Raw genomic sequence first — 13,934 nt, 5'->3', positions numbered from 1 at the left:
ACCATCAGAGCCGCCATCAAATGCTCAAGGTTTGGCTTCATTTTGTTCATAAGCTGAACTATTTATCACGTTTCTTTTCGATGCTATCGCAATATGTGCATCCTCTTCAAAAGAGGGCTCAGCAAGTGCATGGTTATGAGTGGGATGGAGAAGCTCAGGAAGCTTTTGATAGAGTCAAAGACGTGTCAATTGCCAGCGGTGTGTCCTCCCAATCGAGAGGACGACTTCTATGTGTCTATGACAGTGGTCACAGTTTCTATTGGAGCAGTTTTACTCCAAAAGGTAGGGAGAATCAACAAGCCGATATACTTTGAGAGAAGGGTGATTAGCCCAGGAGAGGCTACCTACATCGAGGCGGAACAGTGGGTGATGGCTCTAGTCTTCGCTTGCAGGAAGTTCAAAGTCCATTTTATTGTACGTAAGTTTTTTGTGTTGATGGCTAATAATCTATTGCCAGACGTAGTGCTACATTTGAAGTCAGGAAGGAGGATTATGAAGTGGGTGCTGGAGCTACAGGAGTTTGAGTTCGAGTTCAAGGTAGATCACACGAGTCGGTCTCACCTGGCAGACATTCTTGTCAGCAAGGCCATCGATTTGCCGGCCTATCCAAGAGTGGTACAAGATGAAGCTAAGGAGGAACCCGACTTGGAAGATTCTTTTACTATGTGGTTCGATGGAGCATATCGAAGGGTAGTGCAGAAGGCAAGAGGAGGTGTGGTGATACATGACCCACACAGCAAAGCTATATTCTTGAAGGCATATGATCTAGAGCATGTCCACACCAATAATGAGGTGGAGTATCTCCCTCTGCATTTGGGTTTAAAGTAGTGCATAGAGTTTGGCATTTCAAGGTCAGTGGTGAAGGGAGATGCGTTGCTAGTCATCAAGCAACTACTAGGCCAATGGTAGCCGGTAAAGCGCGATTCCTTGAAGCATTGGTTCTTTTCCATCAAGAAGATGTTGAAGTATTTTGAAGAAGTTCAATTCAAGCATGTGAGGAGAGAGCAGAACCAAGAGGTGGATCAGTTAGCTAGCAACAAAGTACAGGTGCATGTTGCAGGTCTATATGTGGCCCAAGACACTTATGCAGGTAGGGAGACTCTTAAAGAGATTGAAGGTTTTTTTAGTACAGGACTGATAGGTGAAGATCTCATGAACTATGGGCATGATGGAGTGCTTAGAAGGGTGCTATACAAATAGGAGATAGGAATGGTGCTGGAGCAATGCCATGAAGAGAGCGGACACCAGGGCAAAGACCAGGTTCTGTTTTGAGTGCTTACAGTAGGCTTTTGGTGGCCTTCCATTGTGAAGGATGTACATTACTGGTGCAAGACGTGCCACGAGTGTCAGACTATAGGTGAAAGACGATCGGTAGCTTAGTCACAGGGCGCCATCATCGCACAAAGCTCCTTCAAGAAGTGGGGTCTGGATGCGATAGGCCCTCTCCCAAAGTCTACTAGTGGTAAGAAATACGTGGTGGTAGCCATTGACAACCTTACAAGGTGGGTCGAGGCCAAAGCAGTGAAGGAAGTAAATGCTAATGTAGTGGCTCAATTCGTGTTTGATAATATCTGTTGCCGTTTTGGTGTTCCATGGGTGTTAGTTTCTAATAGGGGTCAGGGGTATAGAAGCAAGCTCATGAGCGCATTAGTGGAAAAGTTAAAGATTCAGCATAGGTTTTCCTCACCCTATCGCCCCCAATGCAATGGTCTACTCGAGAGTGTTAATGGTCAAATTGTTAAGATGTTAACGAAGTATGTGTACAAGCAGGAAGCTAAGTGGGAAGCAAATCTAGAGAAGTGTTTGTGGGCATATAGAACGTCCTATAAGGTGGCTACAAACTTCACTCCATTCAAGCTAGTATTTGGTAAGGAGGCCGTGTTGCTAGTACATGCACATCTAGGTGCTTTAAAGGGTATGTGGTGTGTCAATGCCACTCAACAAGGGGTTCTACAAGATCGAATAGCCAGCTTGGAGGCTTTGCAGATGGACAGAGAAGCAGCAGTAGAATACTATGTGAAGCAAAGGGAGAAGCGGGTTGCCAAGTTCAATCAGAACTTGTCGGACAAGAAAATAGAGAAAGGAGACATGTTCATGAAGTGCGAAAGCTATCAGGATTTCACATTCCAGAAGATGTTCAAGAAGAAGTGGACGGGTCCGTATAAAGTGAAAAAGACCTTTCCGAATGGGACCTATCAACTGGTAAGAGCAAATGGCAAGCTTCTTAGGAACATGGTGAATGGTGTACGGCTTAAACAGTATTTCGAGAGGGATCTAGTGCTTGAAGTGCAGCAAATTATAGTCAAGGGGAGTGGGAAACCTACCTAAAGCATGCAGGGTGTGAAAGAAAGGAGATGAAGATTTTGTACATAACCTGTACATACAGTCATGGTTTGAGAATGCTTTTAATCATCAGCTTGGTGTGCTAGTTTCAAAGTTCTGTATATATGCTTTTGGTCGAACATATATGTTCGACGAGGGGGCTGGGCAATGATGGTGCAACTAAAGTTGGTCCAAGCTAGCAGGTGGTCTGTGCCAGGCAAGGGCAGCAGTTGAGTGCAGTGCAGAAGGATAGGGCAGGTACCAAGGCCCTTAACAGCCAAAGGGTAGTAGGAATGTATGTTTGAAGTGGTTTTTTAGGCCAAAAGTCCTACGAGATAGTCCAGATGGGATGGCAGATGAAGGTGACCAAAATGCCAAGTTAGTGTCCAAACATGTAGTGTTCAGTGTGCTCTAGAAGCCGGTCTAGATGGCTTGTCAAACGGAGACCCGGTGCTCAAGATATTGCGGTTTAAAGTTGACGTGTGTAGCAGATTCCCGACGGACAGGGCAGCTGGGGACAGGTGGCCCAGGCAGGTGTGAGCGGATACGTGTGTAGTGCTCGAGTTGTGAAGCATTCCTTACTACTCGGATTGCGAATCAGGGCTCTGGATGGCAAGTTATGGCCATTAGAAGATTTTCTGGGGGCCGTGTTTGAGCCCACTTGACTGCATTGGGAAAGACGCCATCTGGCATCGTTTCGGCCTCGACGCCAAGGTTCTCGATGATAATATGTACCATGTGAAGTTGGCACGAGTCAACAACACGTCAATCGGATGCTTGGTCAACCGGATACAGAAAGATGGAGTTGGGAGCCGTGGGCAGTGAAGAGTTGCAGATGATTTTTTTTCATTTTGGAGGCCTTGGTTCGAGGGTGCCGAGGGATCGAAATGCAGAGATGGCAAGTGTAGTCGGGGCCGGGAATGTGGAGTTTCAGAGAGTTTTTTTTGCTTGGTGCTCGGGTCCGGGAGCAATGAATGGGAGCCTCCAAAAGAGGGCCAAAAAAAAGGGTTTTTTATATACTTTTTGGAAGGTTTTTATGACCCTTGGGGGTGCAGATAAAAGGGCAGCTACCATGTGGCCGAGATTGAACCCACATGCGAACGCGTAGCAGCTGAATGAAGGGTATAAGAACAGGGGTGTGGCCCTTTTGTTGGAGTATGAAGAGACGGAGTGAGCTCCCGTTGCGTGGGCTATGGCGCGAGCGCCGCTGGCGCTGCGTAGGCAGCCCAGTGGGGCGAGATCGTGTTGGTTTTGGCGGAGCGGGGCGGCGGCGCGGTGGCGCGCGCCCGCAGGTGGGGATGTAGAGAGCCCGATGATGACGTAGTGCCCGACTGAGGGGTGGTCCCGCGGCCCCAAAATTTGAGGAAGGGAAGAGAGGAAATAGCGACATCGCTATTGCCCTCCTCCCCCATGTAAGAGGAAGCTCCCATAGCAAGGCAGTAGAGTAAGAGAGAGAGAGAGAGAGAGAGAGAGAGAGAGAGAGAGAGAGAGAGAGAGAGAGAGAGAGAGAGAGGCAGAGCCCAAGGGCGGCCGCAAGCCAAAGCCAAACCAAGGGCTGTCCGGGAAAAAGCAAGGCCAAGTTGGCCAAGGCCAAAAGGGAGCAAGAGGAGTTAGAGAGAGAGAGAGAGAGAGAGAGAGAGAGAGGGTCAAAGATGGGTCAATGGTGCAGTGCCAAGTAGTCCACCCAAAGGGGTAAAATTCAAGGTGGAGAAAATAAAAATAAAATAAAAAGGCTAGGGGACAATAGCGACATCGCTAATGCCCCCCCCCCCCCCCCTCCCCCAAGTGCAAAGAGTGAAGAAGAGAGAGATAGAGCAAGGCGGTGTCCTCTTTCCCAAAAATGACAATTCAAGATGCCAAGTGGACCAATTAAATTGTAAATTCCCAAATTAAAGCCCCCCCCTATAAAAGTCAAATTTAGATTAAAAAAAGGGCTTTTTCTTGGCCTTTTAAAGTGCCGTTTGAAGCCTACAAAGTTGAGTTCTCTAGCAAGCTAGCCCCTTTGTATTTTTTGCTTGAAAATGGCCATGCTGATGGCAGTGCAAGCCCGTGCATATATTTTTTTAAGTGCAATCAAGCCACAGTTGCCTCCCGTGCTGTTGTTTCTGCTTCCCCCCTTCTCTTTCTCCCGCTTTCATGTTTCTCCTTGGTGCCGGCTGTGTGGAAGTATGTGCCCCCCCCCGGACCGACGATGTTTTGTGTGAGAGAGTGAGATTGAGTGTCTATGTGCGTGTGTAAGGGTGGAGACAGGTAGTGGTAGTAGGTGTATCTCGCGTGGTGGTTTGTAGAGTGTGTGAGCAGTGGCAATTGAGCAGACGGTAGTCTACTAGTATAAAGTGTTTCTTTGAAGGTGTTTTTTGAGAGGATAGGGGTGTTGTGAATACCCTGAGCTATAGAGAGGCCCTTTTGTTTGTGCTAGGTGTGTTCCCCCATTCACCGTCTCCAACGTCAATGCTGCCACAACAATTGATGCGGCCAATTTCTTATTTGCCGCTTGTGCAACCTCCAACTTTGCAGCCATTGTGGCAACCACAATTGACACCAACCCTGCAAGCTACGCTGCCGTCAACCCTGATGTAGCCACAGATGCCACCAATGATGATGATGCCAGACATGCAGATGAAGTTTTCCCGATTGCAACCCATGATGAGGGAGAAATTATCACCAACCTTGTTGAATGCCTGATGGAGGACGAAAATCAAGAAAATGGGGTCGACCTTGCTGCCGCAATTGCTCCTGCAACGTCACCTGTTGTCCAGCATGCAATCAAAGATGCCGTCACTATTGATGATGGCCATGACATGACTACAATAGGTCTGCATTCCTGTAGATCTGTACCCCTGCAAGTCACCAGAGGTGATGACCTCATAGCCACTTCCTTGGCTAACCTTACAGAGAATGATAACACCTCTGATTTGCAGATGAACCAGTTAGAGTACGGTTACACACAAGACGATGGCATATACGGTAGCTGTCTCCAAGGAGCTATCGATGATGGCCTCAATGCAAATGTGGCATTACAAATCTCTAAGCTGGATGTTTTCGAATGCTATGACAGAGTCCCCTTCTGCAAATATTGCTAGCGTGCTTCTCACAATCGAAAACCAACCTTGTGCCGCAATTTTTGAACTCAATATCACTGGCATGACGATCCATTTGCTGATGCAATCGGTCTTTCGATGGTCAAGGATACGGATGAAGCACCTGAACAAGAACAGTTCTTCGGAAATAAAATGGACAATGCTTCCTTGGTTTCACTGACGTGCCTCCTTGCTACTGAATGTATGCGGCTAGCACAATTGATCATTTTTTTTGGCTTGTGTCGTGTACGAAAGGGGGGAATAAGTGTAGCTCTTCATCCACGATACTCAAAGCTTTCTCTCAAGTGCTTGATGCATCTGAAGCCACGATGAAATATGAAAACTCACCATCAAATTTTTACCTTCAACACTTTCTTGATTGATCCCCGATAACATTTGTTTTCTCCTTCTTGCACTAATTGCAAAGAAATCACAAAAACAGAAAGCACAACCATCTCATATAGACACTCCTACATGCACTTGTATTAGGATTGAGATGTAATCAGCATCTCTCTCTCTCGGCATTCAGTTGAGGGAGGATGTTGGAATAAAATAAAAATATGCCAGCTCTCATGCCTAGAGAACCCAAAGGGAATGAGCACCCGTTCATATCACTCATCATCATCCTATTTAACTACCCTATGTATCCACACATATCATCACAATTCAATACCCACCTAACCACCTATCTGCATGTAGTATTGTCTCTCTCTCTCTCTACCTCTCTCTCTTCTCCTTCTCTGTATAGCACACACACACACACACTAATGGAATCTCCCACATAACACACACCCTCTGCGCCTCTAATAGTGGGAGGCCTCTGTCCTTTCATTCCCACATGAGTATCAGCTTGCAGGCGGAGAAAGAGTCTCGGAGGCGTAAATCCGGCGGTGGGTATAAGAGAGCAGAGCTTGCGACTGGAAAGCATGCGAATGGAGTCATTTGCTACACAACACTTGAGGGCTTTGGCAATTGCGAGGTGAGGCGGGATGGGTACAAGAGACCAGAGATGGCCGGGGTGGACGCTACAGATTGGAGTGGGAGACCAAGGCGGAATAGCTGCATGGCAATAGCGAAACTTTATTTCTTCTCGCAACTTTGACGTGTGCATGCTCCTGATAGCCAGGGTAATGCTCCAACAGCCGAGTCGGAACGTGCAGTGAGACTGACCTGCAGTTGATTGGCTGCCCTCGAGAAAAACCTCAACCACCAGCGTTGAATGCTAAGCCATCAGCGTTGAATGCTAATTAGAGGCTTCAAGGCATGTGCAAACTAGAGAGAGAGAGAGATAGACCCATCAACCTCGCAAGGGGCCGCCAGCTGCAAATTTCATATTTGAGCACATCTTTTATCTGTGAAGAACGTCCCAACTCTGTTTCACATGCAACCTGCCTCTCCTCTTCCATTGAGCACTGTTGCCTGCGCACAGCTAAACTTTTTTGTTGACATGCAAAACCTCGAGCTACTGTTGCAGTTTGCTTGCATTATTTCAATTTTCATTGTGCTCAGTTTTTGCTGGGGCTGTGTCGAAGTGCATGCGATGCGCCCGCATATTGTCCTAAAGGGAGAGCACCTGGGGGGATGTTGGACATGGATGGTGAGGAGGTGGCTACATTGATTAGAAGGCTGCACCTCCTTGGAGGAATGCTAACTAGAGGCTTCAGGGCATGCGCAAAGGGAGAGCTCATCGGTCGCCCTTCACAGCGCTTTATGCTCCTGCGTCTAGCTCTTGCAATTAAGACATAACTCATGGGCGAATCTATTAGTGAGTTCATCGCTAATCGCTTGGTTACATGACATGAGAGAGAGGGAGAGGGAGAGAGAGAGAGAGAGAGAGAGAGAGAGAGAGAGAGATCTCAAACACACTATGTAATGCACTAATGTAGCCCCTCCTACCTTATATTTGTAGTAATCCTCGCAATAGAGTGCTATGATATCTACCTTATTATGATGACAAACAGGCATGCATTCCTCAATATCGCATGCAAGGCTTCGTGAAATTATACAGCTTGAGCTCTTGCCCGATTGCACATCACAATTGACATTCATAATTTCGAAACTTTGCCCCCACGTTCTTCTCCTAATCTCCTATAAGGAATTGAATTATTGAATCCAATTGATTCCATCTACACTCAATAGATTGTGTAGTGAAACAAGCACATGTCTGGCAATGATGATGTTGAATGTCTTCTAATTACTTGAGAGAGATCTCTCAAACACACAAAATACATTACCTATTCCCAATCACAATAGAAGTGGCAAACATTGCTAGCTATCGCGTACTATGGCATGCACTAATCTAGCCCCTTCTACCTTATACATGTATTAATCCTTGCACCAGAGTGCCATGCTATCTACCTTATTATGATGACAAGCAGGCATGCATTCCTCGATATGGCATACAGGCCTTCGTGGATTATACAGGTTGAGCTTCTGCCCGATCGCACCTCACAACTGACCTGCATAAGTACCAAACTTTGTCCCCCACCTTCTTCTCCTAATCTCCTATAAGGAATTGATCCAATTGATTCCAGCTACACTTAGTAGATTGTGTAGTAAAACAAGCACATGTCTGGCAATGATGATGCTATATTTCTTCTTATTACCTTTCTGGACACCAATGTCTCATTTGTTTTTTTTCTCCTTTTCTAATTTTACACTTGGAACTAGGGTGCAGTGACCATGGAGGAAATTGTGGGTGTTCTCAAGATCACCCAACTTTACCTATGGACCCTACTCCTCTAGGTTGGAACTCTAAAGTGGGTGGCACATGTCAACAACTCCTACATTGAACCGGCTCTGATGTGAGTGTGTGTGTGTGTGTGCACGCGTGCGTGCGCGCGTGCAGAGAGAGAGAGAGAGAGAGAGAGAGAGAGAGAGAGAGAGAGAGAGAGATCACATTATCCCCCTCAAAGGTCAAATATAGCCCATGAGACTAAATGAAACATGTCACATGCTGTATGTTGAGCTGGTAAACGTCTCTTGATGCTTCACGGTTGCGGATATGAGGATGGCAACTAAGAGTCCAGAAATAGCTAGCACAGAGGTATGTAAGAAGTGGTTCAGAGTGAAAATGTTAGGGAAGCAAGTCTGAATGTAATCAAAATTTGTGCACTCAAGTAGGGTATGATATTTGTAGGACTCTCAAACGAGAGAGAGAGAGAGATGTAAAAACGGCTTATACATGTCTCAACCTAAAATTATTGTTCATGTGTGACTCATATTCTAAGACACCTCTAAGTTCTATGCATCTCTAATGACTATCAATGACAAGTTTCTCTCTCTCTCTCTCACTCTCTCTCTCTGTCTCTCTCTCTCTCTCTCTCTCTCTCATATGACTAGGTAGTCACAAATCTCTTTCTCTTTTGAAACTTGCAATGACGAGTGCAACTCTCTCTCTCTCTCTCTCTCTCTCTCTCTCTCTCTCTCTCTCTCTCTCTAGACCTTGGTTGTTCCACTACATCGTAATTTGTTTCTACTTATAAGTAACCATCTATCTTCGTACTAACATGCATTTTCATGATCAATTGCAATTAATTGATGCGTCTTCTTCTCACTCTGAAAATGTTTCTCAAGGAGATCATGATCGTTAAATGAAGTCATCATGCATACACCTCCAGAGTGCAATAGCATGCGAGCGGCAAAGCAGTTGGCAAGATCAAGGGGGCAATTGAATTGCCATTATGAGACTTCGGAGGTCATTTGGAGGGCCTCCTAAGAAATTCTATTTCTCTCTCTAGAAAATGTTCTTAAAATATACTTGGACTTGTTGCGTACGTCCAAAAAGACAACTGAACACTCTAAAAAATGAACCTAACTTTTCAAAACCCTTGAAAACGGTCACTTTTTAATTCAATGTTTGTGTCGTTTTCATGAAGTACACAATGCTCATTCACTATAGCTTTTGTCATCATTGAAATTAAAAAAATCACAAAATTATCAGTTTATGTTAGAATTTAAAGTTTTTGATACTGTCAATGCATACAAAATGACCAAAAACTTTAAAAATGTCTATCTACTTGCCTCAATCTGACAGCCAGACACAGAGAAGTTGTCAAAATACCCCTAAAAATGAGATTTTGCTTCACGGTGCGCGAGGGTCCATCTGGAAAATTCCAAATAGCCCTCCGCACGCCATGAGACAAAAAATTAAAAAGTTGGATCACGGCACATTATCTAAAATTCTTCAGAAGGTCCCTCGTCCGCCATAATCCAAAATCCCTTTTTTAAAGGTTTTTTGACGATTTCTTTTTCTCCGGGTGTCAGATTGAGACAAGTAATCGACGTTTTTTAGGTTTTATGGACATTCCGAACGCATTGACGGTGTCAAAAACTTCAAATTCCAACACCAATTGACAGTTTTGTGATTTTTTAAAATTTCAATGATGACAAAAGCCATATTAAATGAGTGCCGTCTACCTCATGAAAAAGACATTCGTATTGAAAAAAACGACACCCGTTTTCAAGGACCACTGACACCTTTTTTATATTTTTCTTAATATCAATCTATTTTTATACATAACGTAAGATCTTCTTTCATCGAAGGAGCGCTTTTTCCTCTCTTCTAAAAGGCCCTCCAAAAGACCTCCGAAATCTCCTAATGAAGGGTCCTTCAAAGCGTTTACAAATTATTCATGGATTTTGTGAATGCAACGTGCAAAAACTTCTTACATAAGATTTGCAAACAAGTTCAAGGTGAAGAAGACTACATCACCTTTTGAGTAGATGTGATTATAGCATTGCAGGGTATTAAGGATGAAATTACACGTTTAGAAATCAATCAACATAAACTCTATACATTCATGAAAAATTTCGAGCATGAAGTTGTGCAACAATTGTCTTTATGCTTCAAAAACCACAAGGACCAAGTTGAAGCGTTGAAAACACATGTTGTAGGTTTGGGGTTTGAGATTAAGACCTTTAAAGAACAGAAGGAGCAAGTTGAAGCTTTGAAAGCACATGTAACAGATTTAAGGTCTGAGATGAAGACCTTCAAAATTCCAATTAATCGCTTGAATGCCATCGATAGAAAACTTAGTCATGTTGTCATGCCTAACACACAAAGGGGTGTTACTGCATCCTATCCTAAAATGTAATGTTTTCTGTGTGTGTGTGTGTGAGAGAGAGAGAGAGAGGTTGCATACCTATACTTCTCTCAGACAATCAAGGTAACAACCACCTCGCTACAATACCTAAGGAATTTGGTCATTTCAAGCTGGGTGGACACAGCATAAGGTGGTACTAAAAAGCTTGTCCTCGACAGACAGAGCTAGCTAGGCTCCTTACTAGCTTGTACTTTTCATGCTTATCACATGGTGTATCCCATTATGTTACATATCATGCAAAAGATCCTAATGACTCATGAGTAAAATTTAAAAAGCTAGCCTAGGCAAAACTTTAGAATCCTTTACATGAATTTTGCTGGATGCAGAAATTTGACTATCTAGCTTGATTTAATGGCACACCTTAGCATGCTTCTACACCGCTAGAGGATAAATGCTACCCAACGGTTTCCTTCGCAACCAGATCTGGCCAATACTTTGCACATTGCTTTCATTTGCACATATTTATAGCCTGCACACTTTTTTTTTTGTTTGTTTTTAAAGGGAGAGTATGACTGCACCCAAACTTAGAGTACTGTTTAACCAAAAGCTCAAAGAGTACTGTTGCAGGTAATGATCAATTGGAGTCAAGAAGCGTGATCTACACAAACGTCACCTGGGATCAAATCAATAAACCACCTCCAAGGAGACTCCATGACCTCTCCATCTACGGCAATAAACCGCCTCAACCAAAGAGAGAAACCCACCTTCCAAGGAGAAGTACCCCAATACTGGCCTTTGCCATGTGTCGTATCTACTGTCTAAATCTTTGTGATAATTTGTTGTCTTCTGTCTCAAGACAATCAGTCTTCTTACGAATGAGTCAAACTTTACATATGAGTCGCTCTTAAAAATTGTGATGCCAACAAAACTGCAAACAAATTCGCAAGCAAACAAGCAACAAACAAGGAATTGAAAGAAGAAAACCTGTGTAGAGAAGAAACAGCAAAAACAAAAACAAAACGGTGCAGGTTGCAGCAAGGGAAGATGGCGACGAGGACAGGATGATACACTCCGCACAGATCATTAGGGAAGTTCGTACTCTCTCTCTAAAGCTCTTGAATAACAGGTCTTGAGTTCAACTCCTCGTCTGCTGGATCTTTAAGGTCCTTGGGATAGTTTCCTACGACGTTAAAACTCTCTTTTCTCGGGTGTGTGTGTGTGCACGCGTGCTAATAAAATATGAAATTGGTATAACCTTTCTATCACCCAAGTGTGGTAGATTGGTTATGCCATTTCCCTACTGCATACTGTAATAGTTCTCTATGTCCCGAAGTATCCTTATGTCGTCACCCCTGACAAAGTTGATGGAAACACCCTGGCACAAAATGCAAAGTAGTCAAAAGACGTTAGATTGCAATATTCCATGCATTCAAAATGTTTGGCTACCAAACAACACATTTGCAGCGACCAACCTTGCGTCCAAATCGACCAGAACGACCTATCCGGTGTATGTACAGTTCACGATTGTTTGGAAGGTCATAGTTGATAGCCAATGAAACCTACATAAGCAAAACATGCATTTACGTCAGCCAGTGGACAAACATCAGACACTACTCAAGCAATGTACTCAATTACTCAAACACTGCATGAAATCTAGCTAGTTAGCATTGACCAAGCAGCAAGTACCTGTTGCACGTCTAAACCTCGAGCCCAAAGATCGGTAGTGATACTGCTCGAAAGTCGGACAAGATTGTATCTCTTTCTTTCTGAGGCATGCCAGCATGCATGAAGGACACTGTAAAATTGTTGAACCGCATCCTCTCTGTAAGCCATTCCACCTAACAACAATCAAGAGGGTTAATAAAAAATTGTGCTTGATGATTCACTTAATTTGCAATACATAGAAAATGTCATTAAACCTTCTTTTTTGTATTGCAGAAGATCACAGCTTGATTGATATTGAGTGTTTCATAGAGATCACAAAGTGTATCAAATTTCCAGTCTTCTTTTTCAAACGCAACAAAAAATTGTTTGATGCCCTGAAATATTAAGCAAGGTTAGCATGACATCTTGCATTTACAAGAAAGGACATGGCACAGGAGCGTCACACAAGAGCCTACCTCAAGAGCCAACTGATCGCGCTCAACAAGAATGCGAGTTCGATGTGTCATAACTTTGTTGGTCATCTCCAAAATTTCATGTGGCAAGGTAGCAGATAAGAGAACCACGTGTAGATTGGATGGCAAATATCTATAGACATCAAAAATCTGGTCCTTGAAACGTCTTCTGCTCAGCATTTCATCTGGTTCATCCTACACGAAAGGTAGAAAATGTCAATTTTAGTATTCGACACATGAATATGTTACTGTAAAAACAATCGAACTGGCACTTACGAGAACAAGAAGCTTTACCGCTCCTGTACGTAAAGTCATCCTCTTTATCATGTCAAAAACCCTTCCCGGAGTTCCAGAAACAACATGGACACCATGCTCAAGCTTTTTGATATCCTTCCCAATGTTTTTAGCACCTATGCAAGTATGAACTTGCACATTCATAAATTCGCCGATTACTAATATAACTTTCTCTGTCTGAGATGCTAGCTCTCTCGTGGGAGATAATATTAAAACCTGCACATTGCAATTCAATAGTTAGACGAGAAAGATGTGCATGGAAACAGACAAGCTCCAAGCTCAAAACAGGAAAACAACAAACCGTTGAGACCCATAAAAGAGAGAAGTCACATGAAAGCCTCCGCAAAATTAACCTAGTCCTGTTGATTTATGTCTCATTTATAAATCGTGCGATAAGTGATTTAAGACTGTTTGTCACTTTATCTGCAAGAAGCCGAATCAAACTTAGGTCATAGAACCATCTTTTAGACACACATGCTCCCCCCCTTTTCTTAAGTATGCAGCTGTTACTGAGTCGACGGATATCGTAAATCTTAAAGAGCTTTAAATCCTAGAGAAACAATTAGTAATTAAAAAGATCGACAGGCCTAGAGGAGAAGCTTACTCTCAGACAGTGGGGTCAATGATCTGGCAGGCGGCAAGGGCAATCAAGGCAGTCTTACCAGTTCCGGACGGAGCCTGAGCGATGACATCCGCATGGTGATTGGTGATGAGAGGGATGGCACGCTGCTGAATCGCTGAGGGTTTCTGGAAGCCGCAGGCGTAGATTCCACGAAGAACCTCATCGCAGAGGCCCATGCTGTCGAAAGTGCTGCAAACGTCAGGAGCTTGTGCATCAGCGGCCATGGTCGCTCACAAAGACAGTAAAGCGTTCCGCAGGCACCAGCTTTTTAAACAGGGCAATCAGCCAGCAGTCTCAACATTTTCGAGTATTGCCGCTACATAAACCTTACCTCTAAATTTTAAATTTGAAGGTGAGATAAGGACATGCTCACGCGAGGCTTAGGGTACGCGGGCGACTAACGGGACCGGTCCCAATGAATGGACCTGTCTACCCTTAATTTAACAATACACAA

General features: G+C 44.0%; 1 protein-coding gene and 1 pseudogene across 1 annotated transcript; one reads left to right on the top strand and one right to left on the bottom strand.

Annotated features, from left to right (window-relative positions):
• Positions 1 to 5,006: 5,006 nt before the first annotated feature.
• Positions 5,007 to 5,405, top strand: LOC147432467 (uncharacterized). The gene has a single exon (XM_086491781.1). It carries the CDS (start codon positions 5,007 to 5,009, stop codon positions 5,403 to 5,405), a length of 399 nt encoding a protein of 132 aa, XP_086347907.1.
• Positions 5,406 to 10,430: 5,025 nt separating this feature from the next.
• On the bottom strand, positions 10,431 to 13,704 carry LOC147432466 (eukaryotic initiation factor 4A-III homolog A-like; annotated as a pseudogene).
• Between the last annotated feature and the right edge of the window lie 230 nt (positions 13,705 to 13,934).

The sequence above is a fragment of the Adiantum capillus-veneris genome, chromosome 20, assembly GCF_014529385.1.
Source record: "Adiantum capillus-veneris isolate H3 chromosome 20, ASM1452938v2, whole genome shotgun sequence".
In the NCBI taxonomy this organism is placed as follows: Eukaryota; Viridiplantae; Streptophyta; class Polypodiopsida; order Polypodiales; family Pteridaceae; genus Adiantum; species Adiantum capillus-veneris.
The sequence above is the reverse complement of the archived record's forward strand: the minus strand, read 5'-3'. Positions and strand labels throughout refer to the sequence as shown.

Coding starts and splice junctions, on each gene's coding strand:
- LOC147432467 (XM_086491781.1), top strand. CDS start 5,007: ATGGAGGACGAAAATCAAGAAAATGGGGTCGACCTTGCTGCCGCAATT.